Below are 24,137 nucleotides of genomic sequence, written 5' to 3' on the forward strand. Positions count from 1 at the left end.
TAAGTGACGAGAATAACTCAACTAAATTCTACAGATCTTCGCACTCTAAGGATCTATTCTAGTTAGCAACCCAGTAAAGTTTGGGAAACAGTTTAAATTTATTCATGTAAGTAGCTGGTAAAGCGACGATTTTGTTATCTGCTTGCATTCAGTTTCCAGCATTCTACATCTTATCAAATTTATGGCATTTAGAATAGAATTCGCTATTCGCATAAAAGAAAACAATTCAATTGAACTTTGTTTGTTTACAGTTAACCACGTTTTGGTTCATGTGCACTTTTTGTATTTTTGTATTTTGTTTCGTATGCATAGAGATATATAATGAATTCATTGTATAAACTAACAACATCATCAGTTAATTAATTCCAAATGTGACGGCGGCCAACACTTTTCGTACGTTGCAAAAGAAAATACACAATTTTCACATTTCCACTTATCAAAAAATATATAAAGGAAGCAGAAAGTATTTCCAAAAAGAATTTGAGAAAAATTACATGAATTTGCTTCAAAACATTTCGTTTCTTGTATCTTAATTAAAATTTTAGGGTGCATATGCATATGCAGTTGTATATGTATATATACATATACATAGTATGCGTGTGTGTGTGTGGGTGTGGGTGTGTGTTGTGTGTGTTTAATGAAGGCGCTTCAAGAGTCCAAACTTTAACTTGAGCAAACTAATTTAGTTTAGCATAAACAACTGAGGACTGCTCCTCACTTTTATATTAACAAATTATGGTGCACGTTGTTGTTGTTGTTGCTGATTTCATATCCCTTGCTTAGATCTGTGAACGCAAGCGTGGACGCGGCAAATCACCAAAGACTGCCTCGCCATGAACACTCCTGGCCAAGGCCTTGATGCTAGCTGCTATGTCCACCGTATTGTCCAGCACCTACAGAGACAGAAAGAGGCAAAGTTAAAATATGCTATGCTGCCTTGGCTAGTTGCCACTCACCTCCTCGTCCTCGAGCAGCACATGCTGTTGATTGTTATTATTATTGGCACGCTCCGCCAGCGGAGAATTGGCTATCTCAACGGGCAGACTCCGTGCGAAATTCGCAAAATTCATCTGCGCCGAGGAAGAGCCTCGAGTTCCAGCTCCACGCATCGCTATGGGCAATGAGCTATCCAAGCCGAGGGCATCTATAATAAAAGACAGGCGGAGAAGAGTTAGAGTACATTATACAAATATTGATAGAGCTTAAAAGAGGACCCATAGTTGGTCCTGACTTACCCTCGGCCTCATCAGCATCGCTCATGTTGTCCTCGTGCTGATGTAGCAACTGTTGCTGTTGCTGATGGTGCTGATGCTGTTGTTGCTGCAGTCGCTGATAATGCTGCTGCTGCTGCTGCTCATAGTTGTGGGATGTGTGGCCTTGTGGTCCATCGACATCCTCCAGATCAAAGAGACAATCGTCGGCATCATCAGCAGCGGCAGCTGGTGTCGTCAGCAGCGACCTGTTGTTGGCCAGAGCTGAGGCCTGTTGCTGCTGCGTCTGCTGCTGTTGCTGCTGCTGCCTAAAGGTGGGGCTGTTGCCCACGCTCATGGGCGTGGCTTCTGGTGTGGCAGGCGGTGTATCAAAGTTCGACATTTTGCGCGCACTCAATATTGTGGTGCTGGGCAGCGGAGGCTGCGACTGTTGTTGCTGCTGCTGCTGCTGCTCCTGCGCGAGCCCCAAAAAGTTGGGCGGCTGCGTCATAGGTGAAGTGGGCGTGATCGGCATACCCAATTCCCGTCGGCTACTTATGGTATTTCGACGTCGAGCAACACACGTCGATTGGGCAGCAACTGCAGCTCCAGCCCCGCCTCCGACTACGCCAAGACCCGTTACCTCCAGGGCAACGAGCTGGCCTTCGTCGAGCAGCTGACATGTCTTTTCAGGTACTTGCTTGATGCGACGCTCCAAGAGCGCCAAATCCTGGTTGTTTTTCTCCTGATAGCTCTTGAGCAGCGCAAACTGGTGATGCGTATAGCGTTCGACGCGCTCATTGGTGGCTATGATCTCGGCCTGGACGCTTGCTTTGTGGCAGACATCCAGCTGTCTTAGACGCTGCAGCCTGCTATCCATCGGAGCGGAGAGCGAACCAATGCTCAGGCTGGATGATGAGTTGACCACGCCCGACGTCGACGCTGGCGGAGCTGCATCAGCTATAGCCGCATCGTGTGCCGCATCGTCGTTATCCATGATTAGGATTTGAAACGTTTCCGAATACGATTTATCGTTGCGTCTATACTTTAGCTCCTGCTCGCTGCACCGCAGGTCCTTGTTGACGTAAAAGGCATTCCGCGGCGTTTCCCCATCGAAGTATCGGGCGAACAGCACCTGCTGACAGTTGATGCATAAGTAGAAGCGCCAGTACATGTCATCCTGCTCCTCTAGGGTCAGCGTATAGACCAATGCGCTGTGGCGGACGACATTGATGTTCAGATCTGGAATGGGACCATGAGCCTAAAAGCGAAAGCAAAAAATAACATTAATATCAGCCTGGAAAATTAATGCATATCCAAGTAAGATTATAATACAAGAAGAGATGGAGCTGGAGGTAAGGAATGACTCAACTAGACAGCTGAGCTGTCTTAATTGAATTTATGAAAATCGCAGAGAAAGGCACAGAAAGCGAGAGTCGAACAAAATAAGATGTCTATATGAGACTAGGCGTAAGAGACTGGGATACTGATATAGGCATAAAGAAAAAGAAATATTTCTTTCGCGAAAGAAAAAAAAAGGGAAAATTAGAAAACTAGAAAAGGAGAGAGAAATATTTAAAGAGTGAAAATTGCATTAAGTAAGACTTGGGATTAATCTCTCGTTAGAGTTAACTCTAAGTCTGAGGTTACGATATTTTCTTCCTAAATAGTGATCGAAATAGATATTATGATCTGATAGCTAAAGGATAACTAGAAAAGTAGACGACTTGGCTTTCTTTTGAAAGACTTCGAAACGAAAATCATTCAAGTCTAGACAGACATATCGATATATGTTTATAACAGTCTCTACAATCTGTCTTCTGTCCAATGATGATCAATGTATAAGAAATAACGATAGGTGATAACGATAACAAAAGACCCCAATGATTGCAAATGGTTGACAAATTTTGGACTTGCGCAATATTTCGTAAGTGTTGCCAAATATATCGATAAAACTGATAAACAATTGCTGATTAATTATCGGGCGCTAAACTTGACTTCCTGCTTCTGTTTGTTGCTTATCTGCTGGTCAATGGCTGATTAGTTTTTCTGTTTGCTAGCGATAAGCAAATAGATACCCTATAAATTCCAAACGAAATTGCGAAATTATTTGAAGCTCTTATAAATCATTTACGATTATATATACATATATTATAGATATAGAAAATATTTATTTATTTGTATTTATATTTGTTGAGGCACATCGCACAGTAGTTCAAGTGCAAATTTGTCAATTATGTTTCAAAGAATGTTCATGTCAAGTGGGCGTCGTTTGTCGCGCCTTATCAAAAGAGGGAGAAGAGGAAGAAGAAAAAAAAACTGAGCCATAGAAGTAAACAACAAACAATTAGTGCAATGGCAAAATGTTGTAGACCCCGAAAAGAAACAGCACTACTTGATTTTCTTTTCTTTTCTTTTCTATTTCGTTGTGAGTTTTGATTAAATAGGATATGATGTTTTCTTATTTATGTAACAGGCAGATGAAGTTGAAGTATATACATATATATATATATTTGATCAGCAACAGTAGTCTAGTATTTGAATTGTCTTTTATAACAGTCAAATGAAGTTTCAAACTATCGATTGTGTTTCCTTTATCAAATCGATTATTATCGTTATCGAACTAGCATTATTTTTATGCTATATTAACGAAATTTGGTATTCATCTCAAAATTTGATATTAATGTTACGTCTATGCATACAAACAGGGTATCTCCTGGCAATACGCACTCAAGCAGAACACTTTTACTTGTTTGCATGCAGCATAATTATTGGCACAATCAGATATTGCCCCCTCGCCCACTCTCACGAGTACAAATAAAAACCTTGTGAAGAGCAAAGCACAGACAACAGTCAGACAGACGACATACAGATAGACGACAGACAGAGAGAAAGATTTTGATAGATAGCAGCATTAAGGTAAGTGATTCAAATTGTCTTTTGATTACAACGATGCGTATAAATGAACAGAATATATATAAAGTTATCAATTTATAGGTATATCTTGATCTTAGTTCAACTCACTGAATTGCTTTATATAGTATATCATTCTATATATATGTGGTATATGTATAATGTGTATGCTTACATAAGCATCAATGTTATATGGTGTAGGCATATTCAAAGTCAGACATACCCTATCTCATATTCATTTTTGTTGCTACATATTAGACAAAGTATAGTTAACAACTTGCTATGAAATACAGGACTTTATCAATATTCAGAAACATATTTACTTCTGATATTAATCCATGTTTATTCTCATTTATGCGTTTTAAGTTTTCTAGAGTATTTAACAGTCGATCAACCCATGCGACTTCTGTGGCCATAGCACGTGTTGGCTGTGTGACAGCAATGCTAAATTTGACACTTAGCTTAAATACAATACCCTTTTCTCCTCTGCTCATGCTGCGGCATCCAATGAACTAACCAACCAACCAGCCCGCCAGCCAGGCAATTCAACTGAGTAAAAATTAAATTGAATTAAGGTAGAAAATGCAAACGTCAACACAAATCAAATGACAATGTGCTCGCTGTCTGTCTGTCCGTCTGTCGGGCTTGGCTTTTGGTCAGCGATTGCTCTAGAGCGAACTATGTAGATTGATGCAAAGCATATATGTATGTAACGAGTGAGAGAAATCTAACAGGTAGTATCAGACGAGCAGATACCCAGACTAATTAATATTTAAATAAAGGCTGTGTGACTCGGCCTTTATTTAAATATCTTTCTAATGTGCATCTATCTATTTAAATGAATGTTACTCCGGATTAATATATGTATATTATATATAATATATATACATAGAGCAATATACCCTGTATAGTCATTTTGTCTATAAATATAAATAAAAGTCTAGTCAACAACATCATCATCAGATGGAATTTAAACGCATAAATAAAATGTGCAACATGTTCGTTTTATATATTTTATAGATATATATATAGTGTATATATAGTATGTAATTTAGTGTGTGATTCGGATCTAAGTACTTCCGCATTGGCCACTGCAATTGAGACCAAAGCCAAAATGTTTATGCACACGTAATGTGTGTGTGGCTAGAGCTGGATAAACAGTGTGACCTAGTGATCAGTTAATCTGAACATATAAACGCATAAATCTATATATATCTGAGCATAAACTTTTAGCATTTAATTGTGGTATCTTTTTTGCTTAACTCAAGCATATATCTGAGCGTTGCCACCCGGTCAAAAAATCATAGCTGACTCAGTTACAAGCTACTTCAGCAACATTTTTTAATATATGGTCCTTTTCGATAATTTATCGATTAATTGCGACAACTTATTATTAATCCAAAACTGCAGAATCGACTGACCAATTACTACAAATTTGTATATAATTTGCCCTTGACTAATGTCTAAAATATAATACATGGATAGCCTCTAAAAATATTATACATTTAATTGACAAACTTTTAGATTAGTTGACAATTCAGTGGCATTATGCGATATTGCTAGTGTTTGCCTTGCCAGTGTGACCATGCCCTCTGCTGCCCAAGCACAGTATGCTAGCTAGGCCTATAAATTTGCATTCTTGAAACAAGTTTAGGTTGAATCATGCACATATCTTGCTATTCTCTTTAAATATCCATTATGTTTGCCTTGCCGGTGTGACCATGCCCTCTGGTACAGTGTGCAAGCATGCAAATTGTTGTGCATGTAAATTTTGAATTGTTTTTAACGACTTGTTTACTTGGTGCTGTAATATCTAATCAGCCAAGACTATTATTAATTTTTATGTACTGTTTTTGTTTTTTCATTTTCGTTTTCGTATTTTTGTTATTTTTGTGTGCAAATGGCAGCAACAAAGCGATTGCATTCATTAATGTCAAGTGTTGTTTTGTGTGTTGTGGACGCGTCTTTAAGCTCATTCGCACAGATATAGAAAAATATGTATATATATTTAGACAATTTTATTTGCCATGCTTTAGCGAGCTTCTTCTTCTTTTTCTAGTCATATCTGTTTCGAGTTGCTGTTGTTGTCATTGCTGCAATTGCAATTTTTATGAGCTGTTGTCATTGCTATTAGAGACAGTTCTTGTGTTGTCGATTCGCCAGGCTTTCGAGTCATATTTACGAATGGTTTTTATGGTAAGCAAAACACGCCTAGACACGGAGCCCGCATGTCTAAAGACTTTGTAGCGTTGTCAACATACTCTGTACATTATGAAGATTTTCGTAGAGGGTATCTAGCAGATCTAGGCAGAGAACGACAAATTATTATAGCCTATCTAATGAGCAGCAAAAATTTACAAAATCGATAAATATATAAATCAATACTTATCGATTTTCATACGTTTTTATAAGTCATTTCTTTCATTTATTAAAGAAGCAATAATAATAGATCATTTTTATTTTTATTTCTAGCCAAAAATATTAAATATTTATCGTAATTCATTGGTAGGCAAAACTAGTATTAAATAATTTAATAAATCAAACTTATATAAAAATTATTTCGTTAACAAAGCGCACAAGCCAAATATTGTTAAGTGTCAAATTTAATGTAAGTCATCCCACGGTATCTGCTCGTCAGTTATACTAGCCGCACCACACTCGACCGACTCATAGGTTTTTCTTTATCGCACTTTTGCTAAATGTTGACAACTGCAACCGTTAGCCCGCACTCGCCCTCTCTCCCTCTCACTCCCTCTCATTTATTTCAGCGCTAACGCCCTCTGTTGTCTGTTTGCACAAGTTGGCAATACTAGCATTTTGTAACGCGCATCTCTTGTTGCAATGTGCAAAATGTCAATGACTTCAACACGCGGCAATAACAATTGAAGCCCAGCAGTAGCAGCAGCAGCAACAGTCATTGTTGTTGTCGCTTAATTAACACTAAGCAATAACAATTGTTGACTTTTTGTTAATTGAAACTAAATGCGGTCGCTGTTGCTGCTAATTATGTGCTGGTGGCGCCATCTACCGCCAGTGCCCGTTTCCTGCACTTGCTGTCTAATTAAATAGCCATTTATATTGAGACGAGCGCACAAAACACACACACACACATACATATATATATGTATTTATTTATGGCTCATTTGATTAATCGTATTTGTTCAATGGCCAAAAGCAAAACGCATGCTAATCGATCCATGCTAAATAATAATAAATAAAACATCGCATGTTCTGCTTCTTCTTTTAGTCTTGTTCTTTTACTTTTGCTTGTTGCTGCTGCTGCTGCCGTTGCTTCTTCTTCTCCTTTTGAAACGTGCCGACGCGCACGTAACGTCAGGCAATGACAACAGCTGACCACGAAAATCGAAAATCCATTTGCAAAAAATAGTATATATAACAAATGTTTTTTATATATTTATTTTATTTAAATTGCGGTAAATGGCAAATGTTTAACAGCTGACTTTTGTCAACTATTGCATACAATAACAGAATGTTTTCTGTTAAAGTGATATTTGAAGTAGCAGCAGCTGCATTTTTTTCTCTTAACACCCGCCTGTATTGTTAGCTTCATTGCGAACAGAAAGCTGTTAAAATACCTCATAATATTTGTCTGTTAAAATATAGCATAACACATTTCCAATGTAAACAGAAAGAATGTAAGTTAACGGCTGCTTAATGCCACAACAGTCGGCTGTTAAAAAGCAGACACCAACAGCATACAGTCTTCAAACTACCCACCCGTGCATCTCAAACTGCACTGCACTGCCCTGCACTTACAAATCTAATCAAACAGTGCAGCCCAAACAGCTTAGAACGCATCTCAAACTGCTAGCAGCACACTTGAAAATGCGCTTCGAACAGAAAAACACACAAAAACAATTGTTATTCATATCAGACTGTCTGGCTATAGCCGCCACGCCCTCTCTCCCCAAGCCGCCCCCTAACGCCTGTCTGCGCCGAGGGAAAAATATAAAACAACAATTTTAACAGCTCGCTCGGGTTATGCAAGGGTAAAAATAATAAAACAAAAACAAACACAAAAACTGCATTGGGCGACGGCGACGCCGACGAGGGCTGAGAGAAGAATTTGCCATAAAAATAAAATAAATAAATACGAAAACAACTTAAAATATGAATTTGCACATTTTGCATAATTTATTTATTTGTTATTGTTTCTGTTGTTATTGTTGTTGACGGCGCGGGGTCTAGGTTTGGGCTAGCCGGGCACATATAATTGATTGGCCCGACATTAATTATAGCCAAGGCGTTAGTTTTAACTAAGTGATTCGCATACTGCGACTGTGAGTGTGACTCGGTCTCCAAATGCCTCCAATGCGCAGCGTTTCAATTAGCCACGCGCGACAACAGAAACAAACAAGAAAAACATGCGAATTAAACTGTAACGCTTATTGGTAACAGAGCGCCGTAATTGAAGCTAACAGAGCGGGGCTAATGGACACATGGTATGTTAAGAGGTGCTTTACAGCGTGATAACAGGAGTGACAATAGAGTCAGTTTAACATAGTAACAACAGCATAATTTCAAACAGAACGTACTTAAAAGTTTGATTGTCGTAACATAAAGCAGTTAACAGTTAGATTATGACCAAATCACACACTTAACAGTAACAGCATTTTTGAAACAGTAATATGCTTGTTAACTGAGCGATTAAAGTGTTAGATTGAATACAAGAAGGAAGAAGGCTAGCATAAATGGATTTTAACATAGCTATGTTAAATATCAGCTGCTTAGCTCATTTCTTGCATAACTATGTTAAGTAGCAGCTGTTAAGTGTACTTTTTGCATGCGCTCATATCGAAAAACAATACCATTATAAATGCTTACGACAATGAAAATTTTAGATGGATCGCTAGCCTTTGTTTTTCCTAAACCTCGCCGCCCCTCACCCTCTTCCTTCCTTGTTTCGCACTTTACCTTTTAACGCATTTAGCTTTTGTTTTGTTTTTCTAATTCTATTTTCGTTGAACTTTCTTTTGTTGTTGTTTTTTATTGCTTTGTGATAACTCGGCTCGTTTCGTTTCGTTTCGTTTCATTAGCCAAAAACAAGCGAGAGCGTTGCAATCGGGCCTCACTAACTATTCAATACTTGTTCGTACTGCAATGAGAACTAAAGTTGTCTAAATAGAAATATCATATCATTTATAGATCTATGTGTAGAGCAGATCCACAAATCTGTACACTAAAGAAGAGCTTTTGATAAGGTTCGAGCTATTAGACTTTGCAACATATAGGTGTAGTTCTGTCTCAACTTGATATTCTTATCTGGTATTCGAATTGCCCGAGCATAAACTCGAAATTCCAAGTGCCTAGTCTTAATAGCGTCACAAAGAAACTAGGAACAATAATTAATTCTTAATCTTTCAACTCTCTTGCTTTATAAGTTAATATACTCTCTTGCACCAACATGAACGAGTATAAGAAAAGTAAAGAGAAAAGGAAAATAAGCTGTAAACAAATCAACGCACAAAAGAAACTACGAAAATAATCTTTATAGATTTGCTTGACTTTTTTCATTTTCAACTTTTGTTTTCTTTTTTTTTTTGCTTTTATTTTTATTTTGGTCAAATTTTTATTTTTTGTTTCGATGTGCTTGCGCCTTAGTTCGGCTCACAAAATAATTCCATATTTTGCTGTATTTATTTTGTTGTTGCCTCGTCTGTTTTGTTGATTTTCTGCCCGCTTTTTGTACATATTTCTTTTTCTTCTTCTTTCGGAAAGCGCAAACACATTTTGCCCAGTCGGTGAGGCTATTATCATAAACAACTTTAGACAGCTGGGGCCCTGGCAGAGCACGCGTGCACAGAAACTTGGCCACTGCGAGGGGGCGAGGCGTTTGGAGGCGCAGCATGGTTGGCTCTCTTTGGATTACGAACGAATTGGCGCTTCGGATTTTGATTCTTTTCCGTTTATTTCTCATTTTATTTTTTGTTTGCTTTCGTGTTTTTGCCCGCTTTTTTCTTTTTTGCTTTTAATTCGCTATTTTGGTGCCGGGTGCTCGCAAAAATTTTCCATTGGCTTTTTAGGTTTTAGTCTTTGGGTTTTGAGAGTCTTTTAACAAGACTCTATTACATGATGACTAACACAGAAATAAATACATATGTGTATAGCTGTTCAGAAACCTTAAAACTAGTTTCAGTCTATAAACTGCCCCTTTCTCTCTCTCCCACTCTTTTCGACTTAGATTCTTAAGTTATAATAGAACATTCAAGAACTTAGAAATAATTAACATACGATATAAAGATTATGTATAACATCTGTATATAGAAACTTAGAAACTTATTAACTCAATGCCAGGCTCCGCTTATTCCAAAGGGGTTCCAACTAGAATAGGATCTAACTCCAAAACTACATTCAAAATATTCCAAAACTGCTCAATTATCATGTCTGAAGTGAAGAAGTTCTATATACAGTAAGATACCGTTATATTCCTTTTAAAACAAAGTTGATTCATACATTATTTGGAAGTTTTTTACCCTACAATTTGAATATATTTAGCTTAGAAAATCTCAAAAAAAACTTCTATATTCAGTAATGTACGAATTTATTTAAATTAAATTAAAAGTTGCATTTTTTATTATTAAAAATATTGTAAGAATCTTATAGAAATAATTTTGTTCTTATGAAATAAAAAACGAAAAAAGTTAAAACTTTTAGTTACAGATAAATGTTAAACTTGTTCAAAGTGCAATCGATGACCGATGGATTTGCGTAATAGAATTTGAGTCATTATTTTGATTTGATTTCGCCCACTGCGAGATTTTTTTTGGGAAGCTTTTATTATCAGCGAGTGCAATCAGTCTGTGTTTGTGTAGCCTTTCAATGTCGTTTGAAAACAAATTGAAAGGCTGATAGATAAGCCAGCCCAAGAGCCAGACCCAAACAAATAACTCGCATCGAGGGCCCCCTCCCAATCTATGATTAAGGGTTTACATTGTTATTTACTAATAAAATAAAGTTTGCTTAGCTCAAAACGTGCACACGTGTGCTAAGGGCTAGAGCTTCTAATGCCTATATGGCATCTGATTAGGCATATGTTTATATACCTAGTTATATATATATCTAAATATATTTGGGCTACATTTGTGCCCCAAGTATATATTGAGTGTGCATTATAATAGTTAAAGCCCGTAGACCTGGTGCCAGGTAGACGCGCACATAACAGTAAATTAAGCGCAACAATGTTTACACACCGGCTGGCTGTTGTGGACCGGGTCCGGTTTGTATACCCTGTACTTAGGCAAATCTTGAATAACAACGGGCATATTACAGTTGGGTGGAAGAGACCCTAGGTGATTCCAATAAGTTTCAGCGTAGAACACATTAACTAATATCAATTTTGTAAAATCGATAAATATCGCTTTAAAACATTTACTATAATTTTCTTAAAATCGACATATCGTTTTTTTTTTAATTTTTTACATAGCAAAATTTTTAATACACCGAAAACTTCTTTCCAACATATTTGGAATACAAATGCATTACATTTAAAATATTCTTTTTTTAAAATCGTCAAATAACGAGTTCTTTTGACTCAAAGCTAAAGATATTTAATATTCAATATTTAAATTTAAGTTCATATTTTACCATTAGTACCAATTTTACTAGTCAGTCGATTAATATAGATTATTTTTTAGTTAAGTGTAGGGTGACTTGTAGCTGCAGTGCCTATCCGACAACACTTTTATATATATATATATTTTTTTTATAGTCTCGCCTAGTGGTAAGTAAGCGAGAGGGCGGGCCGCATCGACGGGCTGAGGCGTGTTATCGAAAAACTTTGACAAACAATTTTCGTTTGACGTGCGCTGTGTTTATTCATAGAGTTGGGCCTATTGCCATATCTTTAACACACAGAGTCGTGTGTGTGTATGTGTCGGTGTCTAACTCAAATTAAATATACAAACAGAGGCAAATTTGCGCGAACGTGCGAGAGTGTGTGTGTGCTTTGTGGCTGTCTGCACTTAATTGTTAGTTTATAATATGATCTCATCTTTTGGCTACGCTTTGACATTTGCTTGGGGGTATTATTATTATTTCATTTTCGGTGGCTAACTGAAAAACCTGATAAGGCTATTAATAGTTTCTCTTTTGTATACGGGAGTATCTTGAAATTATATGTAAATAAAACAAATAAAGACAAGCCTTCTTTGAGAGCAGCGCTGTTACAACTAGCTACTGTTAAGCAGCAGCTCGGCAACTGTTAATCAGTAGCTTATCACAACATCAACATTTAGAACACTGTTAAGCGACTCAATTATATGTAAGTCACTGTTAAGCAATGGATTACTGTTAATCGACTGTTAGTCAACTGCTGAGCTACTGTTTATTAGCTGCGCCATCTTGCTATTCACTCTCTTTTATCTAAATACTGAGTGCGCGTGTGTGCGTACACTAGGTGCACTTATTATGCTTGCCTGTGTCTATATGTATGTGTGCGTATTCAGTGTGTTTATTTGCGTGCGTTTGTTTTTGTTTGCTTTATGTTTATTTGCAGCCAACAAATCTTTTTTGACATAAATTCAGCGCCTGTGCGTGAGCGAGAGAAATGAAGGCAAAAACCCCTTCCAAAATCACCCCTTAAAACACGCACGAATATATATTTATATAAAATTTGTAGTAAAATTATTCAAAAGAAAAAAAACTAATAAATAAAATAATAAAATTAAAGCTGTGCTACGCCAAAAGGTGTTTTCATTTTCTATTCGCTATGCGATTGTTGTTCTTCTTGTTGTAGTTGTAGTTGTAGTTTATTTTTAGCCATTTGTGAATTTATAGTTTTGTTTACATGCAAATTGGCAACACTGGCAAAGGCGGCCAATCGAGTGCATGTGGTCAATGCCTGCTGCTGTGGATGCCTGCCGCCTGCTGCTACAGCGAGGTCTGCTAAGAGGTTAAAAGTTTAACAATCTGGCAACATTGGACAATTGTTGTTGCTATTACTGCCGCTGCTGCTACTGTCAAGGTTATATTTGTTAAAGATTAACATTGGTTTTCAATTAAGCGACACACGCTGCTCTGCTTGACTGAGAAAGAGTGCTAGAGAGAGAGAGAGATTGAGAGAGTGGGTGAGAGCAACAATGCTTTGCTTTCTTACAATAATTATAATTGTTCTGATCAGCGGCTGTCAAACTGTGACCTTGTGCATTCTGATTTGTGGTTTATGTTTAAGGGGGATGTTTTTCGTTAATGTTATTGTTGCTGTTGTTGTTTGTGGTAGTCAATTACTTCATATAGAGTTTACACATATAGCAAATTATATAAGGTTTATCGCGTCTTTTACCAAATTTACTCAATTTAAATTGTTTAACTTTTTTTCTTATTTTTTGAGAATGAAATTATTTTGCACAAACAATATTTGGATTTGGCTAGTCATGCAAAAATATTAAAATGTTGATTAGAAAAATCATATATATATAATATAGACATAATCATATATGCATTATAATAAGAGATAATTAATATAATCTGTGCAATTAAAAAGTCAAACACTGAACAGTTTAACAGCCACAAATAGTTTGTTGCTGATAAGTCAGGGTGTGCCAGACAGTTTTTCGAGCACTGTAATTCATACAGCTCGAGCAACTGGCATGTGCGGCAGTTTTACAAGCAATGTAGGTTTGACAGTCACAAATAACGCTTCAAATCATGAGGTTTGACAATCACAATAGGCTGTGGCAACAAGTGAGGGGCTTGGTAGACCGTTTGAGAAGTACGGCCAAGCAACACACCATTAAAAATTGAACGAATTTGACAGTCACTGAGCTGATAACAGCAGCTGCATTCGAAAACAAAATTTTCTTTCAATTCCTGTTTCTTTCATTCATTTGCAGTTATCATATTTTTACTATTCCCTTTAGTTCTTTACTTTTTATTTGATAATAACTATATTTAGAATATTGCATGCATTGCATTTAGTTTCTCTCTCTCTCTCTCTCTTTGATTGATTGGCTGTTAAGTGTGGGCAAAGAGTTTTCTCTTTTGTTTTGATTTCGTCAGCCGCAACTATAAATAATTATGCAAATATAACAAATTTATGCATACACATTTGCATTTTAATATCTTTATTATTGTTATTTGAGCCGAGCTTGTTTTTTCTTCTCTTTAATTTTTCTCTCGCTCAATTGAAATACATTATTTAACAGCGTTTTGTCATGCTAATTAAAATGTCGCTACAGTTTTTTTTTCTCTGTCTGCAGGTGCGGCATTTCATTGAATGCAGAGTGAAGGAGATGGAGAGAGAGGGAGAGGCATCAGCAGACGGACAATAAACAAATTTGTAAAGAGCTAAAAAAAAAAAAAACAAACTAATTATGAATCTAATCATAAATAAATCAATTAAGGCACGAAGCAAGCGACGCGACGCGACGTCAGCAACAAATTCACTCTATGCTATTGTTGTTGTCATTTTTACCGTTTGATAACCTAGAAAAAAAGTCTGTAGTGTGAGTTTTGCTTGGGGTGTTAAACTGGACACAAACTAAAAATGTTGATAAGAGCTGTATGTCAGCGGGTGTGTTCGAGTGTGTGTGTGCGAGTGTTTACATGATGCAAAGACTTAGCAGCATCAATTGCTTTTTCACATAAGTCGCTGTTAACATATAACTATAGTCCGTTAAGTAGTCGAGCACTGAAGCAGCTGTACATAAGTTCAACTGAGAGGACGCATACGTATAAAAGTTTGTAGGAACGATTAAAGCCTGCTATATAGTAATCCACTTTAGCTGATTTCCATAACAGCAGTTGGGGCAATATAAAACCGCGTTAAGCTGCGCTTGCTGTGAATATAGAATAGTTTATAAAAACGTATAACAGTATTGGGACTATATATATATAACAGCAGCTTTACATAATCTGGAGTAAACTACGCTTGCTGTGAATATATTTAACAATTTATCAGTACGTATAACAGTAACTCAACTGTCTATAAGAAAAGCACGCTTCACCTAAGCTTGCTATTAATATATAACACTTTTGAAATACGTATAACAGTTTGCATGTAAAGCATTATTACAATGTATAGAACTGCAATTACAGTGGAGCACTATTAACATATAACAGTTTATATGTGTTCATGCAATATGCAACTGTTATATATATGGGTGGACAGAAAAGAACAGAATTCACAGTTTAACTGTTTATCTGTTGCTGCTTCTGTTGCTCCTAACTTAGCTGTATTCTTTTTCGTGTTGTTGATGATTTTTATGTAAATAAATATTTTTATAGCTGACTGACTGAATGCAGTGCAACACACGCGCCGCACACATTTCACATTTGCCTATTAAACTCTTAAATAGCCTTGTTTATAACGCTACCAGACCACATTTTGATATTTATATTTTTATTTTTATTTCTTTTATGCATAATTTCAACTTCAACTTAAGACAATCAAACAGAGGCCTACGCATCAATACATAAAGATAATCAGTTGAAGTTGAGTGAGCGAGACGAGAAGAAGGGCAAAGGGAGACGGGAGTGCTACAAAAGAAGCTGCTTGTCAACTGCCTCGTGTGTTGTTGCTGCTCTGTCCTATACCCTGCCCTACATATGACAGGCTAGCCCACTCCCTCCTCATCCTCCTCCACCCAACCCCCGTCGCTCGCTGGCCATTGGTCGCATTTGGAAATCTTAAAACTTGTTTATACAACAAAATGTATAAACAAGTTTATTTTTTTCTGCTCTGCCTTTGCCTTTGCGGCTGCTGCTGTTGTTGTTCTTGTTGCTGCTTTTGCTTTTGTTATTTTTCGGCGGCTGCTGCTGCTACTGCTGCCTTCCTTATTCTGCTTCTTCCTCTTCTTTTGCTGTGCTTGTGTTTGTCGTCAGTTTCGTAATTTATTCTAAAAGCGTTCCGTTTTGGGCTCGATACACATACATACGAGTATTTTTCTTCTTCTACATATTTATGTATGTACATACATATGTATTTAAATACTCACTTTTTATATGTATAGATATACAGTTTTTTTGTTTTGCTGCTGCTTTGTTTTGCGCTTTGAATTATTCAATATAACACTTTTGGTCTATTTGTTGTTAATGTTATTGTTGTTGTTGTACGCCTCACCGCTTTTCAAGTGGGTGCAAAACAACAACAGCAACAATACTGAAGAACTTTTGCACGATCTCCAGACCGCAACAAAAAACAACAACAATAACAATAATGCATAACAATTCAATTTCCATCAAAATAAACGCATTATGCAAACCCCACAAGAGCAACAGAGAGAGAAAGAGAGAGAGAGAGAGAGAAAGAGAAAGAGACAGTGGGGGTGGGGTTGGGTTGAATTGCTTGCGCAATGGGTGTGGCCAGCCCAGCTGCTTAACATATGCATATCAAATTGTTATTGAAGCTCCTCTTCTACTGCTGCAGCAGTTTGAACAGCGCTGTCAGTATGAGCAGTGTGACTGTCAAACGGTGACACGTGCAATTGGCTTAAGCCACGGCGAAACAGAAAAACAGAAGAAACGGCGAAAATGGTCAACTAACAGCTGTTATTTGATTTAACCTTGAAATACGACACATATACACACACACATGTCTGTAAAGTCAAAGTGTTTTTTTTTGCATCTTTACGCGTGTCGCGTCTTGTCTAGAGTATTTTGTTTTTTAATTTTTGCGTTGTCATCGTCAAAATAATAGCGTTTTGATATTCAAACATTAGTCATGATATATATGTATATTCTATATATTCATATATTCTATTAAGATTTTCTTTAATTAAAAAGCGAACTTTTGATATATTTCAGATCTAACAGTTATATATGATACATAAAATCTTATTTTTTCTTATAGTTTTCATATTTTAAACTTCATTTAATCGATCATACTATACATATTGCATTTATCATATCTCTATCATGTCTCTAATTTTTCTTAATAGAATCTAACAACATTTTAAGTATTTATAATATATTAAAAGTGAAAGGATTGAAGTCATATAAGTTCTAAATGGGAATTACCTGAATCTACCTAATCTACCTAAAAGATCTGTGAATGATAACAATATACGATAAAATACAATAAAACGACAGTTTAGCAATTCCTACAAACTAGGATTCAAAATAATTAAATAATTAAAAACAAAAACAATACGAAGCAAATGAACCTAAAAAATAAAAGCGATCGGTTCGAAAGAGATAGAAGTATACAGAAGCATATAGAAAAATAACAGGCAGAAGCGAGCATATATACAGGGTGTCTCTAACGAAGGAGCGAAGTAGGCAAAAACAGGTGTAGGGCAAAATTAAAGCAGTGCGCACAAGCATTCAATATACACACACATGCTTACACCGACATTGCTAACTGTGCATTAAATACAAAAAAGTACCAATTGTCAGGCAAAAGGAAGAGAGGCAATTTCTTAGGCCGGCCAACAACAAAAGGCCGTGTTTTTTTTTTTCATGAATGACCCTATTTTGTTTTGCTGCTCCTCGCACGCTGGTTCACTGACGCATACATATCTATGCGTACGTTTGTATGTGTGTGTGTGTCAAGAATAGGCAGACAACAGCGGTACGGCCGGCAAACAAAGCATAAAGAACGATAATACACACGCACACAGCATACGTATGAATGTATGTGTGTATGTACGTTTGGGTGTGTAGTTAGGCCCTATGCTGCGTGGAAAATGGTTACGCTGCGCATAAAGCAGAATGCGATAAAATGCTTATAATTAAAATATACGCACATATATAAAATATATGTGTTTCATTTGTGTATGTGAATGAATATATATATAAATATATGCTGTTGCGACTTACACGATTGAAGAAATTTGTAAAACTATCATCGTAGGTAAAATTCTGATAATCCTTCTTAAATTTAATATGCATCACAACCATGTCAATCCCATTGCTGTTGTTATTATCGTCGTTATCAGAGTACCCGGCTTGTAAATTCATGCATTTGCACGAGAACATGATTAGTTTTGATTTGTTGTTGCTACTATTGTTTAACGGTATCGTTTAACTGACTTTAAACTTCAAAAATTGCACGTTTCTATTTTATTTGCTTTTCAATATTTTTTATTTTTTGATTTTATGCGTGACTTCCTCGTTCGTCCTCTTTGCGTTTTGGGCTGAAGCGGCGCGGGCGCGTACAAAATCACTGTATAAAAAAACACCCACAACTATCTTCAGTTAAGCATTTTAGCGTCCGTCCCGTTCAATGTTATTTCTTCGAATGAATTCTTCGATTATCGGAACTAAGCGATATGTTAAGGCGCAGCACAGCTGTTAATAAAAATGTTAGCTACCAGACCGGTAATATGCGGCATGTTACCGAACTGTTGATCGAAAATAAATATATTTTATGCAAATTTATACCAAAAAACCTAAATTGTACTTATCTTCAGCCCCTAAGCTAGTGTGCTATTCCTTAAATATATTGCAGTAGTTCTTATTTGAATTGGCATCTTAGCTTGTAGCCTGCTCACCCTTTCGAGCAACGCAAAAACGAATCTGTTAACTCATAAGACACTGGTAACTCAAAGTGAGCAGTGTTAACGCAGCAATGCGCCTCGCTCTACATATATCGATATATTTCCTTAGGAAATATACGGTTACACTGTGTCATCATCTGTTCGCGAAATGGCGCAAATTTTTGCAATTTAAATTATGATTTTTCTTTTTCTTTTGGTTTTGCGCAAGTGTAAAATGTGTTTCAGTATATTGAATTTAGTAAAAAAAACAATGCGTGTGTTTATTTAAGTGTTGCGATCCAATCAAAAATCTAAGTTCTGTTTGCACGATCAATTGCTACTGCAATGTGATTCTCATTTGCGCATTGTAACTGTATATAGGTATGGATGCACTCGTATATATATATATATATGTATATGTATATATTTATATATATTTGTTTATTAGCTACTTTGGCTGTGCCTTATATAAAAAATGCATTCGCCTTGCACTTGCAGCTGCTTTGCTATGCAAATATTTTCGTGTGGCGCTTGATTAAATTCAAAGCTCGCCCCAATTGTTGCCGTCTAAACATCAAAAATACATGCAACTAGCTGAAAGAAGAATAAGAAGAACAAGAATGGCAATAAAAAATATGGAACTAGCAGAACTACAGCAAACTCGGGGCGAATTTCATAAAGACCGACACGTGCCTGGGTTAAGCTTGGAGGTCATATCCATAGTCCAGTTAGGAGTCTACTTTTTTGTAATACCCTGTAACCCTAGAAACGTTGGAGGTATATGTGACTAAGAATTTATATGCAGCACTTCATATCAGGCAAAAGAGAGTAAAAGCTGCAGCAATCCTTGAGCTACGCGACTTTTCCGCTGCAGCCTAGGGTATCTGCTAGTCGCACAGACTTTAAAGTACATGTCTATGTGCGTGTGTGAGAACAAGAATAACGGCTAAGCTGTTCCTTGTGTTAGGCTGTGTGTGACAAGTGTTAGGCAGCTTGTAGGGTATCTGCAAGCCGTGCAGCGCTTGTGCTCATGTGTGTATTTTGTTTCATATTTGTATTGCTTACTAAGCATTGTTTATTTTCTTGCCAACCTTCGCTTCCTTTTTGTCTACAGGGCATCTGCTAGTCGCGCAGCCTTAATTCGCTTAGTCTTTCATAAATTATGCGTTGCTTCTGAGACAGAAGTGCTTCTTTGGCTTTTTGTCACCTGGAGCACGGCGCAGCAGCCTAATGAAAGTGTTGGGCTAGTTGTAGACAAGTGTGTGTGCGTGTGTGTGTAGGTGTGTGTGTGTGTGTAACGGTTGTGTATAGCTTACAGCTGTAGTTGCTACTCGCTGGGTCGACGCATTTGTCTGTAATTGAAATTGCGTGGCGTACGCGGCATTAAGTCATAAAAGCAACAACAACAACAACAGTTAACAACTTACAACAACTGACAACTGACAGCAACTTGAACCAGTTTGTCACACTCTGAGGCCAGGCACGTACCCAAGAAGAGGTCAAAACGCACTTGGCTCTTGGATCTGGACACAGCGCCAGGGCCACAAAAAAAAAAAAAAAAAAAAAAAACTAAATAAAGACCCAAGCAAGCAAAATTGTGAAATTTTGTATATGTATTAAAAAGAGTGTGTCTGTGTGTGTTGGGGTCATAAAAGGCGAACGTAGAACAAGTTACCAAATTCTGGCTGAAAACTTAATGAAGGTCTTCAGTTCTGACGAATCGTTTAAACGCTCTTTGTCACAGCATTCACAGCCTTAGTTGGAACTTATGTAACGCCTAGCCATCCATACAGCGTCCATTGACTTGACTGGACTTGGCTTGCCAGAGCTCAGATGAAAGCTGAAAGAAGAGAGATTCCTATAGAAGTATTGGAAGGCAAAGGAGAGGCTTTGCCAGACTCTCAACTGTTTTGTAAATCCATTTAGATTGAACAGATTCTGCTTCTTCTTATATAATTCAAGCTGAATCAAGTCCAAAGCTATGTGAAGCTAAGCTGAAACAGTTATAGATAAATAGCTCTTCTGAAGGCTCTCAATAATAAAATTTATAAACTCTTCATAATTTGTTTAAGCTTTTCATCTTGTGTACGCTTAAGCATATATATTTCATGATCTCTAATTCTATTTCAATCCTTTTTTTATCAATATTACAAAGTTACATAGCTCGAGTCTAAGTTCTCTATGCGATTGACTTTAGTTAAGCCCAACAAAAGCTTTTTTATTCAATTGTTTTGAGGCTTACTTAGATTTGGTTCCAAAGCAGCTCCTGGCACATCCTTTCCCAGCGTTCGCTCTTGAAATTTGATCTGTGATAAGGAACCAGCGAGAGAGAGAGAGAGAGAGAGAGAACAAGGCGCAAGGAAACGCTGCTGCTGCTGCGGCTGCGGCTCCCTATTGTCTTTAAGGACCCTTTTTATAGCCTTGGAGTCTTATCAAGGCGACACAACTGGGATCTCCCTCGCTCTCACTCTCTCTCTCTGTCTCTCTCTCTCGCTGTGTCTCCCTCTCTAAATGGTAATACAATACTTTTCGGCTGCAGCTCCTTTTTAATTTTTCGCGAGAATTAAAGGCGGAGGTGCTTGGGCTTGGTCCTTGTCTGGCCCAGCCTTGCCTTGCCGTGGCTTGGCTTGCTCTAACCGTGATCCTTGCGCTATCCTGCCAGCTATTATATTGTGTCAGCAACTTTATAAATTGCGCACAAAAACAAACCGCCCGCAAATGCCAGCCAAAGAATTTAGAGCTCTCTGTGTCTTGAGGTCTGCATTGTTAAGGCTGCTGCTGCTGCTGCTGCTGTGTTTGGTGCTGCGTGTCCTGAATGCCAATCAATCAATCTAATTGCGCGATCCATAACCAGATCGATATCGATTTACATAACACAATTGCACGGCACGTTCGAGGCGATAGAAATTTCAATTGAGTTCAGGAAGAGCGAAGAGAGAGAGAGAGAAATCTGTAGGAGGCTGGGCATGTCGTCTCAGATCGTGCGCAGATCAATTGCTGTGTGTAAATTCACAAATCTTAAAGCTGGCAAGAATATCTAAAAGAAAACTGGGCAAGTGAGAAGTTCAGTCAGCCAAGGAACAATTTAGTTAGATTACTAGAGGAACTAGAGAAAATTGGAAGTTAAAGCAGAAAGTGGAGACTATAAGAAGCATATGTGCTCAATAGTGTGTCGTCAATCAGTCAGAGGGTCAGTTGCTCAGTCAATCAATCAAACACTCAATCAATCACACAGTGCCAGACTAATAGTGAGTCGGTCAGTATGTTAATCAGTGTACGAATTACTCAATCAATCAGCTCAATCTTCCTACTAATCAATCAGTCAGTCAATCAAAGGCTCAATCAGCTTGCCAGTTGCTGAGCCAATCAGTCAGAAATGCCTGACTGTTAGTGAGTCGTTGCGTATGTCCATCAGTTAACGAGTTACTCAATCAGTCAATCATAGACAACAGCCTAGCGATCAATCAGTCAATCAAATAGTATGTATTTCATTTTATATCATTATTTCTAACAGTCTACAGATCAAGCAGTCAGTCAGCCAAATTGTCCTTGTTACTGTCAATGACTCAATCAGTCAATCAGTCAATCTCTCAATCAAGTAGCTTTCAGTTAGTCAATCAGTCAATCCATCAGCTAATCAACAATCAGTCAATCAGACAACCATTCAGTACCTCGCCTTTCACTGCCACTCAATCAATCAATCAATTTTGATTGAGCTGTATTTTGACTTCAATTCTTAAGCAAAACTTCTTTATAAAATAGTTTAACAAGCATACGTTGAGCTTTCTCGAAGCTAGTTCAGCTTTGCAGTCTGAAATTCTTAAAGTCTTATCAAGTGTCTCGAGTCTTAAGCACTCTGACGAGATTGGTCTGCATTAATCTTAACTAAAAATGCTTTTGTGCCTTGCTTCTGACCTGCTTTTCTGCTGCCAAACGATATGTATCTTCGGCCCACCCATGCCACGCCTTCAGCCACAGATGCAGATACATAAACGAGCGTCGACTACACACAGATACATTTAGCCGATAGCTGACACGAATCTTGTACATAAATACACACATGTGTGTGTGTGTATGCGTGTGTGTGTATATACCTGGTTAGCCAATGAAAGAGGCGCAATTTGTTAACTGTAAATGTGTATCTGTATCTAAATAGCTGTGAATGTATCTGTAGCCGTGACGACTCCTCAGTATCTTTGAAGTGAATGCGTGCAGTTGGTTAGCTCGTGCGCACTGTCATAATTAAGACCTGCTCAGCGGATATATGTGCTATATCTGCAGAGATCTGCTTATTAATAATGACAGATAAACATCAGACAAGTTTGTTAATTTAATTAAGCGCCTACATCAGAGATGCGACTGCGTATTAAATTGGAATTGGAACTGCAACTGGATGCAGGCATCATTTAATTAGTGAGGCGCAAAAGACAAAAAGAAGAGCGGAGAGAGTAGAAATAATTAACTAGGGGAAAGTCGAAGATGGAATGCTTTAGAGAGAGATATAGGGATAAGAATAATGATATAGATAGATAGAGGATAGAGGATAGATAGAGGATAAAGGATAGAGGATAGGGGATAGAGGATAGAGGATAGAGGATAAAGGATAAAGGATAGATAGAGGATAGAGGATAGAGGAAAGAGGATAAAGGAAAGAGGATAAAGGATAGATATAGAGGATGGAGGATAGAGTATAGAGTATAGAGGATAGAGGATAAAGGATAAAGGATAGAGGAAAGAGGAAAGAGGAAAGAGGATAGAGGATAGAGGATAGAGGATAGAGGATAAAGGATAAAGGATAGATAGAGGATAGAGGAAAGAGGATAAAGGATAGATATAGAGGATAGAGTATAGAGTATAGAGTATAGAGTATAGAGGATAGAGGATAAAGGATAGAGGAAAGAGGAAAGAGGAAAGAGGAAAGAGGAAAGAGGAAAGAGGATAGAGGATAGAGGATAGAGGATAGAGGATAGAGGATAGAGGATAGAGGATAGAGGATAGAGGATAGAGGATAGAGGATAGAGGAAAGAGGAAAGAGGAAGAGGATAGAGGATAGAGGATAGAGGATAGAGGATAGAGGATAGAGGATAGAGGATAGAGGATAGAGGATAGAGGATAGCGGCTCGCGGCTCCCGGCTCGCGGCCCGCGGCCCGCGGCCCGCGGCCCGCGGCCCGCGGCTCGCGGCTCGCGGCTCGCGGCTCGCGGCTCGCGGCTCGCGGCTCGCGGCTCGCGGCTCGCGGCTCGCGGCTCGCGGCTCGCGGCCCGCGGCCCGCGGCCCGCGGCCCGCGGCCCGCGGCCGCGGCTCGCGGCTCGCGGCTCTCGGCTCGCGGCTCGCGGCTCGCGGCTCGCGGCTCGCGGCTCGCGGCTCGCGGCTCGCGGCTCGCGGCCGCGGCTCGCGGCTCGCGGCTCGCGGCTCGCGGCTCGCGGCTCGCGGCCCGCGGCTGGGATAGAGGATAGGGATAGAGGATACATAGAGATAGAGGATAGAGGATTCGCTCTGACTCGGCTTAGAGGCTTCAGGATAGAGGTAGAGGATAGAGGTAGAGGATAGAGGATGAGGATGGGATCCTTATAGGATGATATAGATATGAGGATAGAGGT

The 24,137-nt window shown here is 38.2% G+C and overlaps 1 protein-coding gene across 1 annotated transcript; it reads right to left on the reverse strand.

Moving 5' to 3' along the window:
• Nucleotides 1-244: 244 nt before the first annotated feature.
• Nucleotides 245-18,310, reverse strand: LOC111597989 (chromatin modification-related protein EAF1). The gene is made up of 4 exons (XM_023312967.2): nucleotides 17,880-18,310; nucleotides 1,236-2,451; nucleotides 957-1,144; nucleotides 245-893 (listed from the first exon to the last, which is right to left on the reverse strand). The coding sequence occupies exons 1-4, from the start codon at nucleotides 18,036-18,038 to the stop codon at nucleotides 780-782; spliced, it is 1,677 nt and encodes a 558-aa protein (XP_023168735.2). The 5' UTR covers nucleotides 18,039-18,310; the 3' UTR covers nucleotides 245-779.
• Between the last annotated feature and the right edge of the window lie 5,827 nt (nucleotides 18,311-24,137).

The sequence above is a fragment of the Drosophila hydei genome, unplaced genomic scaffold (genome assembly GCF_003285905.1).
Source record: "Drosophila hydei strain 15085-1641.00,03,60 unplaced genomic scaffold, DhydRS2 tig00008130-arrow-arrow-pilon, whole genome shotgun sequence".
Taxonomy (NCBI): domain Eukaryota; kingdom Metazoa; phylum Arthropoda; class Insecta; order Diptera; family Drosophilidae; genus Drosophila; species Drosophila hydei.